Raw genomic sequence first — 21,915 nt, 5'->3', positions numbered from 1 at the left:
AAGTGAGTTTCACATGAGTGGCTGTCACAGATGTATTTGGTTGTGTGAAGCTTATATTGACTGTGTACACTTTTAAGACTGAGGTTGGCAGATTCTTATTGATCAAGAGTGTGAAAGGTTATTAGGATGAGCTAAATAGGGATTGTGGTGAAAGAGTAGAAAGATCTTAAAGAACAAAACAGTGGAGGTGATATTGATGAGGGGGAAAATAAACTGAAGGTCTACAGGGAAAAGAGAATGAGACTCATGGGATTGCTCTGTTATCTGGTGGCTGAATGGCCTCATTGAATACTGTAAAAAGTAGTAGTTCTGCCTCAGTGTTTTCAACCAATTGGATCTTTCACTTTGGGTTTGTGTGTTTGCTTTCAGCTTGGTGACAACGAAGGAAATAGCAGGTTCAAGGACCCGTCATCCCCCCATGTCTCCATCAGACTTCCTGGACAAACTAATGGGAAAGACATCAGGATACGACGCAAGAATTAGACCCAACTTTAAAGGTATGTTCTGGTATAAAAACAGGAATTGCTGGAAATACTCAGCTGGTCAGGCAGCACATGGTAGACCAAGAGAGTTATTCAGACTTGTTTGTGACCTTTCATCCCTGTTGGGAAAAGTTAGAGATTAAAATGTATTCATTGGTAATGAAAGAGGGAGGAGAAGAGTGAATGGACAAAGGCATAAAATGGGACGGAAGGCAGGAGAGTTTACATGCAGTGGCCACTTTATTAGGTACAGAAATGGAACCCAGTGTAGTCTTCTGCTTCTGTAGCCCATCCACTTCAAAGTTCAACGTGTTGTACATTCAGAGATGCTCTTCTGCACGCCAGTGTTGTAATACATAGTTATTTGAGTTACTGTCGCCTCCTGTCAGTTGGACCGGGCTGGCTATCCTCCTCTGATCTCTCTCATTAACAAGGCATTTTTTCCCTCGGAATGTTCATTTGGTTTTTTTTTGCATGATTCTCTGTAAACTTGAGACTACTATGCATAAAAATCCCAGTAGGTTAAAGGTTTATGAGATAACTCAAACCAACAACCATACTGCAGTCAAAGTCACTTAGGTCACATTTCTTCCCCATTCTGAACCCCTTGACCATGTCTGCATGCTTTTATGCCCTATATTAAAGTACATGATTAGCTGATTAGGTATTTGCATTAATGAGCAGGTATACAGGCGTACCTAATGTAGTAGCCATTGAGTGTAAATACTGATGCTATAAGGTAAAGGGAAGTAACAGCAGAACAAGTAAACTATAGGCTAAATGTCGAATGTGAGCAAAATCATTATCTGAAAGAGCTGAACTCAGCATTGAGTCTCTCTGTTGTCTTGCAGGGTATTTCTAGCATCTGCAGCATTTTGACTTCTACAACATGACTGCAACCTTAAAGAAGATGTGCACTTTTCAGAAGTGGACTGCAATGATAACATATTGCTAATGTTCATTCATCAGTGGGTGTTGTGACAAAGTGAATATCAAAAACAAGTGGAAGTGAAGGTGCATGAATATGCAAAGCCAGGAGATGGAACATTTGCCAGTCTCACTAGCGCATATATCATGTGTCTGCTTACTACTTGCTCTGTAAAGGCTTAATTCTACATTTTTAAAGTATTTCCTTACCACACTATTTGGCCCATCGGGTTTATACTAACTCATAGAACAATTGTATTTCCCCATTAATTTTCCTTGTATGCATTCTTTCCACAACTCCCCCACCCCAACTCGATCAATTGCCTATAAACTTGGGGCAAGTTGTAATGGCAAATTAACCTACCAACCTGAGAAGTGGAAGGAAGGTGGATAACACAGAGGAGAACTATGCATCATGGAGAGAACACGCTAAACTCTGAACAGATAGCACTGGATATCAGGAGAGAACCTGGATTTACTAAATGCATCATTGTGTTGCCCTCGCCTCAATGAACTATCCCCTGAACTAGGCTCAGATTTCCCCTCCATTAGCAAATGGAGAAAGATGTCACCATTACCACAGCAACCAACATGCCAGAGAGTGATTGTTCTGCATAGCAAAGTTTTACATGCTCATAAAGTAACACTTGGCTAACAGTGAGGACCTTCCTAGTACTCAGACCTTCTTGCAGATGTGAAGAGTATAAAAAGAGAGCATTCAGCACCCACAGTTGATGTGCTGTATGTTCCTGTGCCTAACATCACGGAAACCGTGGTGTTTTGTCATTGCCAACACATCACCCTTGATATTATCCAGGGCACTCCTAAAGAGAGGACATGGAGACAATGCTTCTAATAGCGGGAGAGTCTAGGACTACAGGATACAGCCTCAGAATAGAAGGATATCCTTCAGAATAGAAGTGTACCCAAGTCTTTGGGGTAACTGCAAGTCTGTGTCTTTGCTACTGCTGTGCTCACACTTGAGTTGTGGAGGGGCTAATGCTTGCTTCTTTTTGCCAGTGGGGGGGGGGATTGTTGCTCACTGCTGCTTATGCACAGGAGGGGGGAGCTGGGGGGTGGACATTGGGGTTCTAACATTTAACTATCATTCATTCTTCGGGGCACTCCTCCGTGGATGGTTGTGAAGAAAAAGCATTTCAGGATGTATATTGTATACGTTTCTCTGATATTAAATATACCTTTGAAACAGATGAGGAGGAGGCATTTCTTTAACCAGAGGGTGGTGAATCTGAGGATGCCAAGATATTAGGTATATTTAAAGCAAAGTCTGATTTGGTCTTGATTAGTAAAGGTGTCAAACATTATTGAGAGGAAAAATAAATCAGCCATGATGGAGTGGCAGAGCAGATTTGATTGGCTGAATTACCTAATTCTGTTCCTATATCTTATGAAGCCCTACACAGTCATCTTGTCGATAACATTAAACTGAAACATTATCTGTTCTCTCAAATGGATTTAAAATAACTTATTCGTAATGTCCACACCCTTATCACTTAATTCATTTTTAGTCTCATGTGGTTTTATAGTCACAAACCAATTTTTTTGAGAGATCTGGTTGTGCATTTATTATTTACTGTTACCTACCTTCTCAATTAATGTCTGCATTGCGAACCAAATTAAGTTAAACATTTTCACAGTTGCAGATCTAGTGTTTCTACTGAAAACCCTCAAAACAATTAGAATGACCATCATTCTTATAGATCATCCTATTAAAATGTCTAGGTTTTAAATAAGTTATTTTATTTGGAACAGTACTGATCATAGAGATAGTGAAAATTACATTGGGTGTAAATTTTGAAAGCTCGGTTCTGTATTTAATAAATGTGAATTTTCAGGCCTAGATGAATACAACACCAGGAGTGCAAGTATTCTACTTTTAAAGGATTACATTTATGGTTCAGTTATACTGAGAATCAGAAAGGTAATCTGGTCAGCGTATTAACTGCCAAGGCTGGATTAGTGGAGCTGTTCCAGTTATATAGAGAACTGTCTCCAGGATATTTCTGCTAAAGCCAAATCTGAGAAAATTTGATTTTGGAGACACCAGGCTGAGTGTGTGTGGAGAGATTAACTGAACTGAGCCTCAATCTTTAAGTTTAGATGAATAAGAACTGATCTCATTGAAATGGGCATAAGTCTTACAGTGATTGACAGGGTGGTTGCACAGAGAATATTGCCCCGGCTGATATGTTTAGAATCAAGGGGCAGAGTCTGAAAATAAAAGCTCAGGAATTCAAGGGTGAAAGTTGTTCCCAGAAAGGAGAATTTTTAGTGCGCTCAACCCAAGATGACTGTGGATGCTATATTGAATATATTCAACAGATACACTCAGTGGCCACTTTATTAGATACAGTTGTGGAACCCTAAGGGGCCTTCTACTTTAGTCGACCATCTACTTTAAGGTTTACTGTACTGTGCGTTCAGAGATGGCTCTTCTGCCCACTATTGTTGTAACACATGGTTACTTGAGTTACTGTCATCTTTCTGTCAGCTTGAACCAGTCTTGAACAAAACCTGAAATACCCTAAATCAACCTCAGACTATATTTCCCTTGGCTGATGGTCAGCTCTTGATCTGTTAATCTCTAATATATTCAGGAAACTTTTTGTGGCTTCTTCCATGTAGCTAAACACAAAATATTTGTTTAGTTTCTTTGCCATTTCCTTATTCCCTAATAAAACTTCTCCTTTCACACTCTGTAAAGAACTCACTAGCCAACTGGTGGGTTTTGTCTCTTGTCCATGCATATCTTTGCAATCTTTCATCTGTATACAGATCAATAGAAACTTCTGCAGCTTGCCATTGCGTTTCTCTAGATTTGAGAAATAATCTGCTCCCAAAGAAATAAAGGTCAGAGCAGGAAAACTAGATAGGATGTTAGTGAAGGGTGATTACAGGGAACTAAGTCAGGGAATGGAACTGATAGAAATGTTCTGATTACCAGCATCAACTTGATAGGCTCAATGGGGTCCATGACATAAGAGAATCTGATTCACTCTATCAATATTCAACACTATAATAACACAACCAAAAGTAGTTTTCTATCTACATCTCCAATAATAAAGCTATTTGCTAAAGGTAAATTGTCAATATGTGTGATATTTTCCTTAACAAAGCACTCCATAAGGAATATTCAAATTAACTTATGTTTTCCACTTGCCATTTCAATAATGTTCATTGCTTGTTATCTGTTCCCCATTTCCAGTTAATTGCTAAGAAAGTTTCAGTATGGGATCCATTTAATCACTTTCCAATTAGAGGGATTAATGTCAGTGCTAAAGAAGGATTGAAACTGTGATTGAGAATTGAGTGACTTCAAATTATGAATAACTTCCTCAAACTACAAATAGGTTTGGAGATAGGCAATGAACAGAAAACAGGAGTCTCCTGATTATATCAAGGAAGTGCAGGCTGTTATGAGCTAAAAAGAGCAGCTCACAAGTATATGATTGAAAGGTGATGCATTGTTTGACATGTGACATACTGTCAATCAAACAATGAACATGTTATATTCATTGTTTGACATGAGTTTTCTTGATCTTTAACATACAATCTCTTTTTAAGAATACAGACAGTCCCCGAGTTACGAACGTCTGACTTACGGCCCACTCGTACTTACGAAAGGCCTGTCATAAAGCCTTTTACATTGAAAATCCGAGTTACTGTAAATACAGTACAATGGTTCGCAGTAACGAACGCACGCAGTACGTTGTGATGCTCATGAAAACATTGCGCGGCTTCAGCAGTTCGTCGCCTCGTGGAAAGCTGTCCCGCCACTTTAAGTCAGATCACATTGCCGTTGACACTGTGCTGAGTGTGTGACTTTGTATTTGGCTTAATTTTTTCTCATAATTACCCTTGTAACCATGTCTTTAAAGTGTAAATCCAATGCAAGTGTTTGTGATGCATCAAAGAAAAGGAAAACGATCACGATTGAAAAAATATTGGAAATAATAAAGCGATCGGAAAGAAGTGAGACGCCATCGGCCATTGGAAAAGCGTTAGGCTACAGTCGGTCAACAATCGGAACAATTTTAAAGGATAAAGTGAGGATAATGGAGCATGTGAAAGCCCCTACCCCAAGGAAAGCTACAATTATCACTAAGCAACGCAGTGGTTTGATTATTGAAATAGAAAGGCTATTGTTAATTTAGTTAGACGATCAAAATCAGCATAATATTCCTATTAGACTTACTTTTGTGCAAGAAAAGGCTCGAAGCCTTTTCCAGGATTTAAAAGCTGCACGTACAGCAAGTGAAGGTGCTAGTGATGAAGAATTTGTTGCGAGTAGGGGTTGGTTCAATCGTTTCAAAATTAGGGCAAATTTACATAATATTAAAGTGCAAGGTGAAGCAGCGAGTGCCGATGTAAGTGCTGCGAGTGATTTTCCTGAAATGTTTTAAAAAATTATTGAGGAGGAAGGTTACTTGCCAGACCAAATATTTAATGTAGACGAGACTGGCTTATTTTGGGAAAAAAATGCCTGAAAGGACACATTTCGAAAGAGGGAAAAGTGCACCAGGGCATCAAAAGTGCATCAAAGAATAGGCTAACGTTATTGCTTGGGCGTAACGCATCCGGGGATTTCAAGCTCAAGCCTTTGCTTGTGTATCGCTCCCTAAATCCGAAGGCACTTCGCCATATCATTAAGGCATTTCTTCCCGTTATTTGGAAGGCAAATTCAAAGGCTTGGGTTACAATTGCCGTCTTTGAAGATTGGTTCTTGAACCATTTTGTTCCTGCAGTGGAACGTTATTGCTTGGCTACGAAAATTCCTTTCAAGATTCTCCTTGTACTTGACAACGCACCTGGACATCCAAGCACTTTAGATTACCCCAATGTAAAGATCATATTTCACATCGCTACTTCAGCCCATGGATCAGGGAGTCATAGCCTCATTGAAGGCGTATTATTTACGGCGGACCTTCTCACAAGCAGTCAGGGCTACCCAAGATGATGTGATGAGTTTAAGGGAGTTCTGGAGGGATTATAATATCTATGATGCCATCAAAAATACTGCTGATTCTTGGGATGAAGTGAAGCAGTCAAATATGAAAGGAGTGTGGTTTAAGTTGTGCCCCCAGTTTGCGCATGCTTCTCAGGGATTAATAAACTGCAGTTAGACATCAGTGAAAATGATGTAGAGTTGCTCGACTCCCATGCCGAAGAACTGACCAATGAAGACCATATGGAACTAGAGCAGCAGATGATAGCGTTTGAGAAAAAAGAAGACGACTGAGACCTAGAAACACCGGAACCGAAAAAGTTTGCGAGGAAAAAGTTAGCTGAAGCCTTTCGTCTCATTGAAGCAGGGATGACAAAGTTAGAGGAGCAAGAACCTAATACAGGGAGGTTCATCAAAGTTTGCATTGCAGTTACCAAGAACCTCAGCTGCTACAAGGCCATTTATGACAGAAAAAAACTGTACAAACCTTCCTTGATGCCTACCTCAAGAAATTAACTTCAATAGTAAATCTGCCGTCTCCAGCAGCTGAATTAAAACCTGACTCTCCAGCACCTGGTCCATCATAATGTTACCTCACGAATGCCCCTTCCGGTATGCAAGACATCGATGCAACTGTATGTAGTTAATTTTATTATTACGGTATTATTATTAATATGTACAGTACTGTTGTTATGCGTAAGATGTTTTAGTGTATGTATTTCGGTCAGCACCGCCGCCACTTGTCCCATTTAACCTGTCGCTGTACAGTGGATTTTAGGACCCGGGGCAGCTCAGGTTGCATCACCCGCGGTGTACAGTACAGTACGTACTGTTTGTTATGTACCTGTTCCATTGACGGAAAACAATCACGGTTGAAAATACTGCAAGGTGGAAATAATGAAGCGATTCCAAGAGGAGAGACGCATTCGGTCATTGCAAAATCGTTAGGCTGCAGTCGGTCACCGATCGGAACAATTTTAAAGGTTAAAGTGAGAATAATAGAGCATGTGAAAGGCGCTGCCCTGATTAAAGCTACAATTATTACTAAGCAACGCAGTGTTTTAATTATTGGAATACATACGTTTCTTAAGTGTTTTATATGCATAGAAAGGTAAAATATATACTATATACTAAGACAAACGTTTGACGAACTGACGCTAAATAATACCGGATGTACTTGTTCCGACTTCCATACAAATCCGACTTAAAGACGGACTCAGGAACGGAACTCGTACGTAACCCGGGGACTACCTGTATATTTATTGATGCTATAGTGTTCCCCAGGCTGGGCAATTAGCTTGCAGACATTTCATGATCAGTCAAGGTGACATTCACAGTGCACAGTTGCTGGTGTTTCTCTGACGGAGTGCTCACATTTATATAGGCCCCGTTCACTTGGGTCCTGATTGGCTACTTCTTCAGTTGACCTTTGAATTCACAAACACGAGAAAATCTGCAGATGCTGGATATCCAAGCCACACACACAAAATGCTGGAGGAACTCTGCAGCCTAGGCAGCATCTATGGAAATGAGTAACCAGTTGACATTTCATCAGAACTGGAAAAAAAAAGAAAAAAAAAATTACCTTTGAATTCTATTGGCTTGCATTTCCTTAGCTTTCTATTTCAATATGTTTGTTTACAGTTATCAGAAGAGAGCCACACTTCTAAAAATTCCCGTATTTGCTTCATGTTTGCCTGTGCAAGAACATCCACAGTGTCCCAGTGAAAGTGGAGACCTTCTTGGTCTTTATGTATCGAGATCAGTGACAATGAACCATGTCTCCGTATCGCCAATTTGTGTCCCGTAAGCATGTTGAGAGTTTGCGCCCTGTCTGGCCAACATAGTTCTTGTTGCAGTCTCCACAAGTAATCCTGTACACCACATTGCTTTTGTCCATTGTCTTTACTGGTACCTTGGTTCTTAAGACAAGCTTCCATAAAGTTGCTGTTTATTATATGAAAAGAAAAACAATACACTAAGTTTTTACATTCATTTTGTCATTTGGTTAATATATTCAGTAGTGTTAACACATTTGCTTTGAAACCATTGCACTTTTGCCATGTGTGGTGTGTTGAGCCATTCCGTATTTGAGAGAACCAGCCTTTCCATATGCAGTAGCAGAAGGAGCCTAGATTGTGCATTGGCTAGACTGAGCTTCAATGCATCTCCTTTGCACCTGCTGGGGATGACCAGAGACAAGATACCCTTGCATCCTTTTCCATATCCTCTTAGAAAATCCACAGTCTACAAATAGGTGAGTAACTGTCTGTTCCTAACCACAGCCATCAGGAGAGCAGAGTGTCTTGGAGATGTTATTTCCACTGTGGGGGAAGGATCTGTCTGGAAGGCCCCCTCACACTACCAGCTAAGTGCAGTCCTGGTGCTTGATGGTGAGTTCCGGTGATGAGGTGTCCTGCCAGATGTTTTGGGAACTTTGCTCGGGGAACTAACCCAGGGTATCTTTAGAGTCCCTGTTCTTCACTGCCTTTAGCAGACAGTTGAGTAGGGCTGTAAAGAAATCACCACCCTATCAAAAGACTGACAATGGCATCAATATTCTCTTTGGTCAAGTCTTCAACAAATAGTGGATATGGAGTTGATCTTCCTCCTGACAAGTAGAGCAAGTATCTATCTCAGCAAGTACAGCAAGTGCTACACCTGTCCTAACACCACTCTCAGCCCCCAAACAGTCATTCCAAGTGAGGCAATACTTTGCAGGTGAGTGCGTTGGTGTCATCTATTGTATCTGCTGCTCCCGGTGTGGACTTTTCTATATTAGTGAGACCTGACACAGATTGGGAGACCATTTCATCAAGCACTTTTGCTCTGTCTGCCAGAAAAGGCAGTATCTTCCAGTGGCTTCCAACTTGATTTCTCATTCCCATACTGACAAGACCGTCAATAGCCTCATCTACGGCCGCAATGAGACTGAACTCAGGTTTGAGGAGCAATATGTCTGGGTAGCTTCTTACCTGATTTCTCTGAACTCTGGTAATTAAATTTTACTCTCACTTTCTATTTCCCATTCCCCATTCTAGTATCCCTCTCACCGTTTCTCTTTTCCTCACCTGCCCATCAACTCCCTCCGGTTATCCTCCTCTTTCCCTTTCTTTTATGGTCCACTCCCCTCTCCCATCAGATTCCTTCATCCTCAGCCCTTTCCCTTTCCCACCAAGCACCTGCCAGCTTGTACTCCTTCCCCTTCCCCCACCTTCTTATTCTGGATTCTGCCTCCTTCTTTTCCAGTACTGATGAAGAGTCAAAACCCAAAACATTGACTATATTTCCCCTCCATAGATGTTGCCTGACTTGCTGAGTTCCTCCAGCATTTTGTTTGTGTTGATCAAGGTCTGCAGGGTTTGAAGCATGTTCCCATTCCCATGAAAGGTACTTACAACAAATTCCAAGTAAGGAGAATTAAACTGAATTCTTGAGTTAATGGACCTTGCTATATCAAGATAGATTTCACACATTACAGCGAAACTTTAAGCATTGTTCATTAAGGCTTCAATGTGCAGGCACATAGTTATGTTACAACTATCTGCAATTATGGAAGGAAGATGAGGCACCATTTGTCTTCAACTTCAGAATAAAATGTCTTTGCTAGAAGTAATAGGCCATGCAAAGCGATGGAGCATCTGTTTTAGGACTCTTGCCTGGTTTACTGAAGAAATGTTGATTCTGGTCTTGAACAGTCTTTCAATCCAGAGAGTCAGGGATTCATTCCAAGTTCCATAAGGTCATAACACATGCAGTAGGAGAAAAATTAGGCCATTCAGCCCAATGAATCTGTTCCACCATTCCATCATGTCTGATTGATTTTCCCTCTCAACCCTATTCTCCTGCCTTCCACCCATAGCCTTTTACACCCTTATGAATCAATAACCTATCAACCTCTGCTTCAAATATACCCAGTTACTTAACTGTCTGTGGCAATGGATTCCACAGATTCACCATCCACTGGCTAAAGAAATTCCTTCTCATCTCTGTTCCAAAGGGGTGTCCTGCTATTCTGAGGCTGTGCCCTGTCGTCTTAAACTCCCCCAGTATTGGAAACTTCCTCTTCACATCCACTCTATCTTGGACCTTCAATATTTGAAAGTAATCACCCCCTCATTCTTCGAAACTCTAGTGAATACAGGCTCAGAGCCAACTAATGCTCCTCATACGTTAACCCCTTCATTCCCAGTGTCATTCTTGTGACCCTCATTTGCACCTTCTGTTTTCCAAAGCTGTTTTCAAATCTCCAGTAGTGTGCATGGCTTTGTTTTTATTTAACATAAGTACATGCTCATTTGTATTTCTTATCTAGAATAACACCTTCTGACAGGAAAACACACTGACAGATGGTGAGTGCAGGAATGAAAAGATTAAAGGCGATGTCATTCATGTGTAATCACTTCTTCCGTGTGATGGGGAGAAAGAAAAGGAAAACGGAAATGACAAAAGCTGATAAAAAGCACAATCAAAAGAAATTTTAAAAAGATACTAACACAAATTTAAGATGGGATTTTTATGCACAAGTGACTTCTATATTGTAAGGGGCTATATTGTTGAAGAATCAGTCAGTTTCATCATGGGTACATCCTTCCCCATCAAAGTTCAAAGTACATTCATTATCAAACAGTGTATACATTATACAACCTTGAGATTTGTCTCCTAACAGGCAGCTACAAAACAAACCCAAAAAGGCACATAAAAAAGACATTCAAACTCCCAATGTGCAGAGAGGGGGAGAAAAAAGCAAATCACTCAAACAATAAAAACAAGCAAGTAGCATTCAGATGAAGGTCAGTCCACAGAGCAGGGCATAGCCTCAGTTCAGCGCACAGTCGATTAAGCATCGCGGATTCAAGAAGCAGTCCCTCCAGAATACAGCATCCATCACTAAGGACTCACCATCCAGAACATGCCTTATTCTCGGAACCACCATCAGGAAGGGCCTGCAGGAACCTGAAGACCCAAGCTCAAAGATTCAAAAATACCTTCTTCCCCTCTGCCATCGGATTTCTGAATAGGCAATAAATCCACGAGAACTAACTTTTTTTGCACTTCTTATTTCTTTCTGTTACTTATAGTAATTTTATGACTTTGCTCACTGCTGCAAAAAACATCTGATTTCATGTTATCTAAGTCAGTGATAATAAACCTAATTCTGATATTTTGTTCAGATCATTATTGCTTCAGAAAATTACATCTCGTGGATATGTTCCAATGAAGCCTTTAAATGGAGAGTTCAACATGTATCATGTGTAGGATGTCTATACAAAAAGGTCTGGAAATGAATACACCTTTTAAGATGTCTGCTGTAGGGTCACTGCAGGGCACACCAATCATATTGTTTATGAGCTTGTCTCTGAGAATTCACTATAAGCGGAATCACTGGTCTATGTTTTCCTTCACCTACAGACATGCAAATGGGGCATGCAAATGGAAATGTGGCATCTGAGGTCAAGTGAATATTGCCTCTGTATTTACAGAGAATGCAGTATTCCATTAACAACAATTTTTGTAGGCAAGAATCTGATTTGTCTGCCCTGTACATATAGCCTGCTTTAAACATTTCAATAACCTAGCTACCTCCTGCAAGCTCATTGGTTACTTCCCTTGTGTTTCTGGAAAATAAATTCTTATCCTGCACACCGTTTCCTTAAAAAAAACATGTTTTTGTTTGAAAGGTATGAAAATGATTCTGAAGCTCACACAGGAGATTCTACAGGTTCTAGGAATCTTGAGCAACATACACAAGATGCAGGAGGAACTCTGCAAATCAGATAGCATTTATAGATGGGAATAAGTAGTTGACATTTCAGGTCGAGAGTCTTCATCAGAATGTCTTTTTATCTGCCCATCATGTCCCTCTGGTTCCCTTTATCCTTCCCTTTCTTCCATGGTACACTGTCCTCTCCTATTAGATTCTTTCTTCTTCAGCCCTTTACTCTTCCACCTATTAGCTCCCAGCTTCTTACTTCAACCCCCTCCCTCGCCCACCACCAGGTCTGAATTATCACCAGCCAGCTTGTATTCCTCCCTTACCCCTCTCCCCATCTATTATTCTGGATTCAGCCCCCTTACTTGCCTGTCCTGATGAAGGGTCTTAGCCTGAAATGCTGACTGTTTACTCACCCCCATAGGCACTGCCTGACTTGTTGAGTCATTGAGTCAAAGCCTCCATTTTGTATTCATTACCCTATCACTTCATTGATTATGTCTTACGGTATTCTTGCTTTACTTAAAATGCCAAAAGGGAAAGCTCATAACATGTGCATATTGCAGACCGAGTGGTTTCCAGGCAAACATGCTGAAAAATATTTTTAAGGAAGCATGTTTTATAAAAGTCAGATAAAGCTTAAATTAATAAAAGAATCAGGTTTGTTATAACTGGCATGTGACGTGAAATTTGTTAACTTAGCAGCAGCAGTTCAATGCAATACATAATATAGCAGAGAGGAAAAATAATAATAATCTTAAACAAACAAGTAAATCAATTGCAGATATTGAATAGATATGAATTTTTTTTGAATGTGCAAAAACAGAAATACAGTATATTTAAAAAAATGATGTAGTGTCCAAAGGTAGGAATCGGATGACAGAGGGGAAGAAGCTATTCCTGAATTGCTGAGTGTGTGCCTTCAGGCTTCTCTACCTCCTACCTGATGATAACAGTGAGAAAAGGGCAAGACCTGGGTGTTGGAGGTCCTTAATAGTGGACGCTGCCTTTCTGAGACACCGCTCCCTAAAGATGTCCTGGGTACTTTGTAGGTTAGTACCCAAGATGGAGCTGACTAGATTTACAACCTTCTGCAGCTTCGTTCACTCCTGTGCAGTAGCCCCTCCATACCAGACAGTGATGCAGGCTATCAGAATGCTCTCCACAGTACAACTATAGAAGTTTTTGAGTGTATTTATTGACGTGTCAAATTTCTTCAAATTCATAATAAAGTATAGCTGCTGTCTTGCCTTCTTTATAATTACATCGCTATGTTGGGACCAGGTTAGATCCTCAGAGATATTGACACTCAAGAACTTACAGCTGCTCACATTCTCCACTTTTGAAACCTCTTTGAAGATTGGTATGCGTTCCTTTATTTTACCCTTTCTGAAGTCCACAGTCAGCTCTTTCGTCTTACTGACGTTGAGTGCCAGGTTGTTGTTGTGTCACCACTCCATTAGCTGGCATATCTCACTCTTGTGCACCTTCTCATCACCACCTAGATTCTACCAACAATGGTCAGCAAATTTATAGAAGGAATTTGAGCTATGCCTAGGCACACAGTCATGTGTATATACAGAGTAGAGCAGTGGGCTAAGCACACACCCTTGAGGTGAGCCGGTGTTGATGGTCAGCGAGGAGGATACATTATCACCAGTCCACACAGATTGTGGTCTTCTGATTAAGAAGTTGAGGTCACAGTACAAATATGGAAACACAAAAACATAGAAAATGTACAACACAATACAGGCTCTTCAGCCCACAAAGCTATGCCGAACGTGTCTTAACTTAGGACTACCTAGCCTTACACATAGCCCTCTATTTTTCTAACCTCCACATACTTATCCAGGAGTCTCTTAAGAGACCCTATCATTTCTGCCTCCACCATCACCACCGGCAGCCCATTCTACACACTCACTATTCTCTGCATAAAAGACTTACCCCTGACATTTCCTCTGTACCTACTTCCAAGCACCTTAAAACTATGCCCTCTCATGCTAGCCATTTCAGCCCTGGGAAAAAGCCTCTGACTATCCACACGATCAATGCCTCTCATTATCTTGTACATCTCTATCAGATCACCTCTCATCCTTCATCACTGCAAGGAGAAAGTCCAAGTTCACTCAGCCTATTCTCATAAGGCATGTTCCCCAGTCCAGACCACATCCTTGTAAATCTCCTCTGCACCCTCTCTATGATTTACATGTCCTTCCAGAGGAGACCAGAACTGAGCACAGTACTCCAAGTGGGGTCTGACTGGGGTCTGATATAGCTGCAACATTACCTCTCGGCTCTTAAACTCAGTCCCATGCTGGTTGAAGGCCAATGCACATTATGCCTTCTTAACCACAGAGTTAACTTGTGCAGCAGCTTTGAGTGTCCTATGGACTCGGAACACAAGATCCCTCTGATTCTCTACACTGCCAAGTGTCTTAGCATTAATGCTATATTCTGCCATCATTTCTGACCTACCAAAATGAAGCACCGCATATTTATCTGGGTGGAACTCCATCTGCCACTTCTCAGCCCAGTCTTGCATCTTATCAATGTCCCGCTGTTATCTCTAACAGCCCTCCACACTATCCACAACACCTCCAACCTTTGTGTCATATGCAAATATACTAACCTATACCTCCACTTCCTCATCCAGGTCGTTTATAAAGATCATGAAGAACAGTCCCAGAAAAGATCACTGAGGAACACCACTGGTCACCAACCTCCATGCAGAATATGACCCATCTACAACCACTCTTTGCCTTCGGTGGGGCAAGCCAGTTCTGGATCCACAAAGCAATGTTCTCTTGGATCCCATGCCTCCTTACTTTCTCAATAAGCCTTGCATGGGGCACCTTATCAAATGCCTTGCTGAAATCCATATATACTACATCTACGGCTCTACCTTCTTCAATGTGTTTAGTCACATCCTCAAAAAATTCAGACAGGCTTGTAAGGCAGGACCTGCCTTTGACAAAGCCATGCTGACTATTCCTAATCAAGGTCTCAGTTTCTCTTCAGGTTTATAGCTAATATTTAGATCTTAATGAACATTGCTGTTAAAGGTTGCCTCTTCATTAACAACAATCTGGTGGTGGTTGAAGATTGTTCCTTAGACTGATGATGATGGAGTCTAATGACTGATGATGTGCCAGAGAGGTCAATGTAGAACAATTATTATTTGTTATCTATGTAAATCACTTGGATGTGAATCGGAATAAGGTAAACGAACTGGTAGCCCAGTTACAGTTAGGCATGTATGACATTGAGAACATCACTGAATCATGGCTGAAAGAAGATTATATCTGAGAACTTATAGTCCAACGATGCACTTTGTAACAAAAGGATAGGCAGGCAGGTGGAGAGAGTAGCGTGGCTCTGCTGGTAATAAATAAGCTCAAATCATTAGAAAGAGGTAACATAGTATCTGATGGTATTGAATTGCAGATAGAGCTAAAGAACTGTAAAGGTAAAAAGACCCTGACGGGCATTATATCAAGACTTCCAAATGGTAGTAAAAATGTACTCTACAAATTATAACAGGAGACAGAAAATGAACATAGAGCATAGAAATCTACAGCAATTTACAAGCCCTTCAGTCCTCAATGCTTTGCCAACCATGTAACCTACTCCAGAAATGGCCCAGAATTTTCCTACTGCATAGCCTTCTATTTTTCTAAGCTCCATGTACCTATCTGAGAGTCCCTTAAAAGACCCTATTGTATCTGCCTCTACCACAGTCACCGGCAGTGCACTCCACACACCCCTGACATCCCCTCTGTACCTACTTCCAAGCACCTTAACACTGTGCCTTCTTGTGTTAGCCATTTCAAACCTGGGAAAAAGCCTCTGGCTATCCACAAAATCAATGCCTGTCAGCACCTTACACACCTCTGTCAGGATACTTCTCATCCTCCGTCGCTCAAAGGAGAAAAGGGCAAGTTCACTCAATCTATTCTCATAAAGCATGCTCTCCCATCCAAGCAACATCCTTGTAAATCTTCTTTACACACTCTGTATAATATCCACATCCTTCCTGTAATGAGATGATCAGAACTGAACACAGTACTCCAAGTGGGGTCTAACCAAGGTCTCACATAGCTGTAACATTACCTCACGGCTCTTGAACTCAATCCCACAGCATACACCTTCTTAAGAGCCGCCTCGAGTGTCCTATGGACATGGACCCCAGGATCACTCTGATCCTCCACACTGCCAAGTCACTTGCCATCAATACTATATTCTGTCTTCAAATTTGACCTACCAAAATGAACCACTTCACCCTTATCTGGATTGAACTCCATCTGCCATTTCTCAGCCCAGTTCTGCATCCTATCAATGTCCCACTGTAACCTCTGACAACCCTCCAGACTATTCACAACACCCCCAACATTTGTTTCACCAGCAAACTTACTAACCCACCCTTCTACTTCCTCATCCAGGTCTTTTACAAAAACCACAAAAAGGAGGGGTCCCAGAACAGATCACTGTGGAGTATCATGCATCACTGAACTCTATGCAGAATAGAACCATCTACAACTACCCTCTGCCTTCTGTGGGCAGGCCAATTCTAGGTCTACAAAGCAAGGTCTCCTTGAATCCCATGCCTCCTTACTTTCTGAAGGAACCTTGCATGGGGAACCTTATCAGGTGTCTTACTGAAATCTATGCACACTACATCCACTGTTCTACTTTCATTAATGTGTTTTGTTATTTCCTCAAAAAATTCAATCAGGATCGTATGGCATGACCTGCCCTTGACAAGTCCATGCTGACTATCCCTAATCAGATTATGCCTCTCCAAATGCTCATAAATCCTGTCTCTCTTGATCTTCTCCAAAAACTTGCCCATTACTGAAGTAAGACTCACTGGTCTATAATTTCCTGGGTTATCGCTACTCCCTTTCTTGAACAGGAAGAACATTTGCAACTCTCCAATCCTCTGGTGCCTCTTTTGTTCATATTGGTGATGCAAAGGTCATTATCAGAGGCTCAGCAATCTTCTCCCTCACTTGCCACTACAGCCTGGAGTATATCTCATCCGGACCGGCAACTTACCTACCTTAATACTTTTCAAAAGCTCCAGCACATCCTCCTTCTTAATGTCTATATGCTCAGTCCCCTGTAAGTCATCTTCAAAATTGCCAAGGTCTTTTTTCCTGGTGAATACTGAAGTACCTCTGCCACCTCCTCCGACTCCATGCACACGTTTCCACTATCAGACCTAATTGGTCCTGTTCTCAATACGGCTCATCCTCTTGCTCTTTAAATACTTTTTGAAAGCCTTGGGATTTTCCTTAATCATGCTCATCAAGGCCTTCCAATGGCTGCTACTTGCTCTCCTAATTTCATTCTTAAGCTCCTTCCTGGCAACCTTGTAATTTTCTAGATTCTGACAGTGCCTAGTATCTTGAACCTTTCATATGCTTTACTTTTATTTTTAATTAGATTTTATACATCCTTTGTACACCATGGTTCTTTTACCCTACCATCCTTTCCCTGCCTCAATGGAACATAACTATGCAGAACACCATGCAGATGTTCCCTGAACATTTGCCAGTATTCTGCTACTTATTTCCCTGAGAACATCTGCTTCTAATTTATGCTCCCAAGTTTCTGCCTAATGACATCATATTTTCCCCTACCCCAATTGAATATTTTCCCAAATTGTCTGCAACTATCCCTTTCCAGTGCTATGGTAAAGGAGACAGAGTTGTGAGCACTACCCCCAAAATGTTCTCCCACCGAAATATCTGACACCCGGCCAGATTCTTTTCCCAATACCAGATCAAGTACAGCCTCTCCTCCAGTTGGCTCATCTACATATTGCATCAGGAAACCTTCCTACCCACATCTAACAAACTCCACCCCATCTAAGCCCCTTGTTCTAAGTAGATGCTAATCAATATTAGGGAAGTTGAAATCAGCCATCACAACAACTCTATTATTGCACTACTCCAGAATCTGCCTCCCTCTCTGCTCCTCGATGTCTCTGTTACTATTGGGGAGTGTATAAAAAACACCCAGTGGAGTTAATGTCCCCCTCCTATTTCTCACTTCCACCCACGCGGACTCAGTAGCCAACCTCTCCTTTTCTGCAGCCGTGCTACTATCCTTGATTAGCAATGCCACGTCCCCACTCTTTTGCCTCCCTCCCTGCCCTTTGAAATATCTAAAGCCCGGCACACTCAGTAGCCATTCCTGCCCCTGAGACATCCAAGTCTTTGTAATGGCTACAACGTCATAGTTCCACGTACTGATAAATGCTCTAAGTTCATCTGCCGTGCTTATGATACACTTTGCATTAAAGTAGACACATCACAAACCATCAGGCTGAGTGCATCTTTGCTCGATCAACTGCCTATCTTTCCTCACAGACTCCCTACAAGTTGGCTGTACTTGTGCACCAACCAGCCCATCCTCTGCCTCTTCAATTCGGCTCCCACTCCCCTGCAAATCTAGTTTAACCCCTCCCAATAGCATTAGAAAACTTCCCTCCCAGGCTATTGGCTCCCTTCCAGTTCAGGTGCAACCTGTCCCTTATGTACAGGTCACCCCATCCCCTGTAAAGGTTCGGATGATGCAAGAACCTGAAACCCTGCCCCTGCATTATTTCCTCAGTCACTCTTTTGTCTGCACTCTCTTCTTGCTCTGACTGTCCCTAGCTTGTTACACCAGGAGTAATCCATAGCTTATCACCAAAACTTACTGGGCAGGACCTCTACCCCTCTCCTGCCTATGTCATTGGTACCAATATGTACCATGAACTCTGGCTGCTGGCCCTCCTCTTCAAGAATATTCTGCAACCACTCAGAGACATCCTGGACCCTAGCACCTGGGAAGCAATACAGTATACTGGTGCCTCTTTTACTGCCGCAGAATCTCCTATATGTTCCACTAACTATCAAGTCCCTTATGACTATTACTCCACCTGATTTCACCCTTCCCTTCTGAGGCTCAAAGTCGACCACTGCTATTGGTCTGGCTGCTGCTGCCTTGCACAGACAGGTCATCCCCCTCATCAGTATCCAAAGGGGTATATCTTTCGCTGAGGGGAATAGGCACAGGGGGACCCTGCACTGACTTCTTTCTCCCATTACCTGAATTCCCTGGGTGCAACCACCTGCTCAAAAGTCTTATATATCAAGTGCTGTGCCTCTCAGATGACCCTAAGTTCATCCACCTCCAGCTCCAGCTCCTTAATGCAGTATTTCAGGAGCTGGAGTTGGCTGCACTTCCTACAGGTGTAGTCATCAGGGGACACCATCGGCTTCCACAAATTCCCACATCCCACAGGAAGAACAGTTCATCGCCATATCTGCCATTCTCCCTGCACTGTACTGTGGGCAACCAAGACCAAATCAGCAAAAACAAGAGGAAAAACCTACTCTTCTTACCTGTTTCTTCAGCCTCAACCTCTTCTCGTTAAAGCCTCTTTAGACAAAATGCCAGAAGGGCAAGATTACTGTAGTCATGGGAGATTTCAGTAGGCGGGTAGGTTGGGAAAATTAGTTTGGTGCCGGGCCCCAAGAGTGGGAGTTCCTAGAAAGCCTATGGCTTTTTAGAGCAGCTCATGGTTGAGCCCACCTGGGGATCATCTATTCTGGATTGGGTGCTGTGCAATGAACCAGAATTGTTTGGAGAACTCAAGGTAAAGGAACTCCTAGGAGAAAGTGATCATAATATGATCAAGTCCATCCTGCGAGTTGTGAAGGAGAAGCTAAAGTCAGATGTGTCAGTATTAGAATGGAGTAAAGGGAATTACTGAGGTATGAGAGAGGAGCCAACCAAAAATGTTTGGAAAAGAACACAGGCAGGAATGACAGTAGGACACCAGTGCCGCAATGGCTGGAATTTCTGGGAGCAATTCAGAAGGTTCAAGATACATACATTCCAAAGAGGAAGAAGTATTCTGAAGACAGGATGGTACAACTGTGGCTGACAAGAGAAGTCAATGTTAATATAAAAAGCCAAAGAATGGGCATATAACAGAGCAAAAATGAGTGGGGAGTTAGGGGATCAGAAACTTATAAAAAACAACAGAAGGCAATTAAAAAATCATAATAAAAAGGAAAAGATAGAATACAATTGTATAATATTAAAGAGGATACCAGGTTTCTTAGATACACAAAATGTATGTAAGAGAGGCAAGAGTAGACGTTGGACAACTGGGAAATTGAATGGTCTGAAGGTGGATAACACATCTGAACCAGATGGTCTACAGCACAGTGTTCCAAAGGAGGTGGATGAAGAGAATGTGGAGGCATTAGTGATGATATTTCGCAAATCAATTGATTCTGGCATAGTTCCGGAACAATGGAAAATTGCAAATGTCACTCTACTCTTAAAGAAAGGAGAGAGGCAGAAGAAAGGACACTATAAGCCAGTTAGTCTGACCTCAGTGATTGAGAAGACGTTGAAGTCGATTGTTAAGTATATGGTTTTGGGGTACCTGGAGGCACATGATAAAATAGGACATAGTCAGCATGGTGTCCTTAAGAGAACAATTTGCCTGTCAACTCTTTGGAATTCTTTGAAGAAATAATAAGCAGGATAGACAAAGGGGAATTGGAAGATGTTGTGTACTTGGTTTTTCAGAAGGCCTTTGACAAAGTTCCACACAAGAGGCAACTTAATAAGTTAAGAGCCCATGGTATTACAGGAAATATACTAGCATTGATAATGCATTAGCTAATTGGCAGGAGGCAAAGGGTGGGAATAACAAGAGCCTTTTCTGGTTGTCTACCAGTGACAGGTGGTGTTCGACAAGGCTCTGTGTTGGGATTGCTTCATTTTATGTTGTGTGTCGCTGACTTGATGATGGAATTCATGGCTTTGTGTTTACGGATGATACAAAGATAGGTGGAGAGGCAGGTCGTTTTGAGAAAGTAGAGAGTCTGCAGAGGACTTAGACAGATTAAGAAAATGGGCCAAGTAGTGGCAGATGGAATGTAGTGTCAGGAACTGTTTAGTCATGCACTTGGGTAGAAGAAATAAAAGGGTTGACTATTTTCTAAGTAGAAAGAAAATTCAAAATTCTGATCTGCAAAGGGTCTTGGAAGCCCTCGTGCAGGATTCCCCAAAGCTTAATTTGCAGGTTGACTTGGTGGTGAGGAAGAGAAGACAAATGTGATACTAGCATTCATTTCAAGAGGACTAGAATATAAAAGCAAGGATGCAGTGTTGTGGCTTTATAAAACACTGGCGAGGCCTCACTTGGGGTATTGTGAACTGTTTTGCACCCCTTTTCTAAGAAAGGATGCACTGACATTGGAGAGGGTTCAAAGAAGGCTTACAAATTGATTCTGCGATTGAAAGACTTGTCATATGAGGAGTGTTTGATGGCTCTGGATGTTTACACACTGGAATTCAGATGGAAGAGGGATGATCTCATTAAAACCTACCAAATGTTGAAAGGCTTCGACAGAGTGGATGTGGAGAGGATGTTTCCTAAGGTGGGAGAGTCTAGGACCAGAGAACATAGCCTCAGAAAAGAGGGCTGTCCTTTTAGAATAGAGATAAGGAGGTCTTTCTTTAGCCAATGAGTGATGAATCTGTGAAATTCTTTGCCACAAGAAGCTGTGGGGGTCAAGTCTTTATGCATATTTAAGACAGAGGTTGATTGATTCTTGATTGGTCAGGGCAGGAAGCAATATGGGGGAAGGCAGGAGAGTGGGACAGAGAGGAAAATTGCATCAGCCATGATGAAATGGCAAAGCAGACTTGATGGAACAAATAGCCTAATTCTGCTCCTCTCTCTTGTAGTCTTATGGTCTTACAAACTTTTTCTGTTGGCAAAGCTGCTTCCAAAAATGTATTTACAAATAATT

At 41.7% G+C, this 21,915-nt stretch overlaps 1 protein-coding gene across 1 annotated transcript in view; it reads left to right on the top strand.

The window, feature by feature from the left end:
* The first annotated feature begins 418 nt into the window (after positions 1-418).
* The window catches only part of glra3 (glycine receptor, alpha 3), a 171,775-nt gene continuing 150,278 nt past the window's right edge, over positions 419-21,915 (top strand). The window contains exon 1 of the mRNA XM_059973820.1: positions 419-497. Within this exon, the coding sequence (XP_059829803.1) occupies positions 419-497 (79 nt within the window). The remainder of the gene's footprint in view (positions 498-21,915) is intronic.

Source organism: Hypanus sabinus, chromosome 7 (genome assembly GCF_030144855.1).
Source record: "Hypanus sabinus isolate sHypSab1 chromosome 7, sHypSab1.hap1, whole genome shotgun sequence".
NCBI lineage: Eukaryota > Metazoa > Chordata > Chondrichthyes > Myliobatiformes > Dasyatidae > Hypanus > Hypanus sabinus.
The sequence above is the reverse complement of the archived record's forward strand: the minus strand, read 5'-3'. Positions and strand labels throughout refer to the sequence as shown.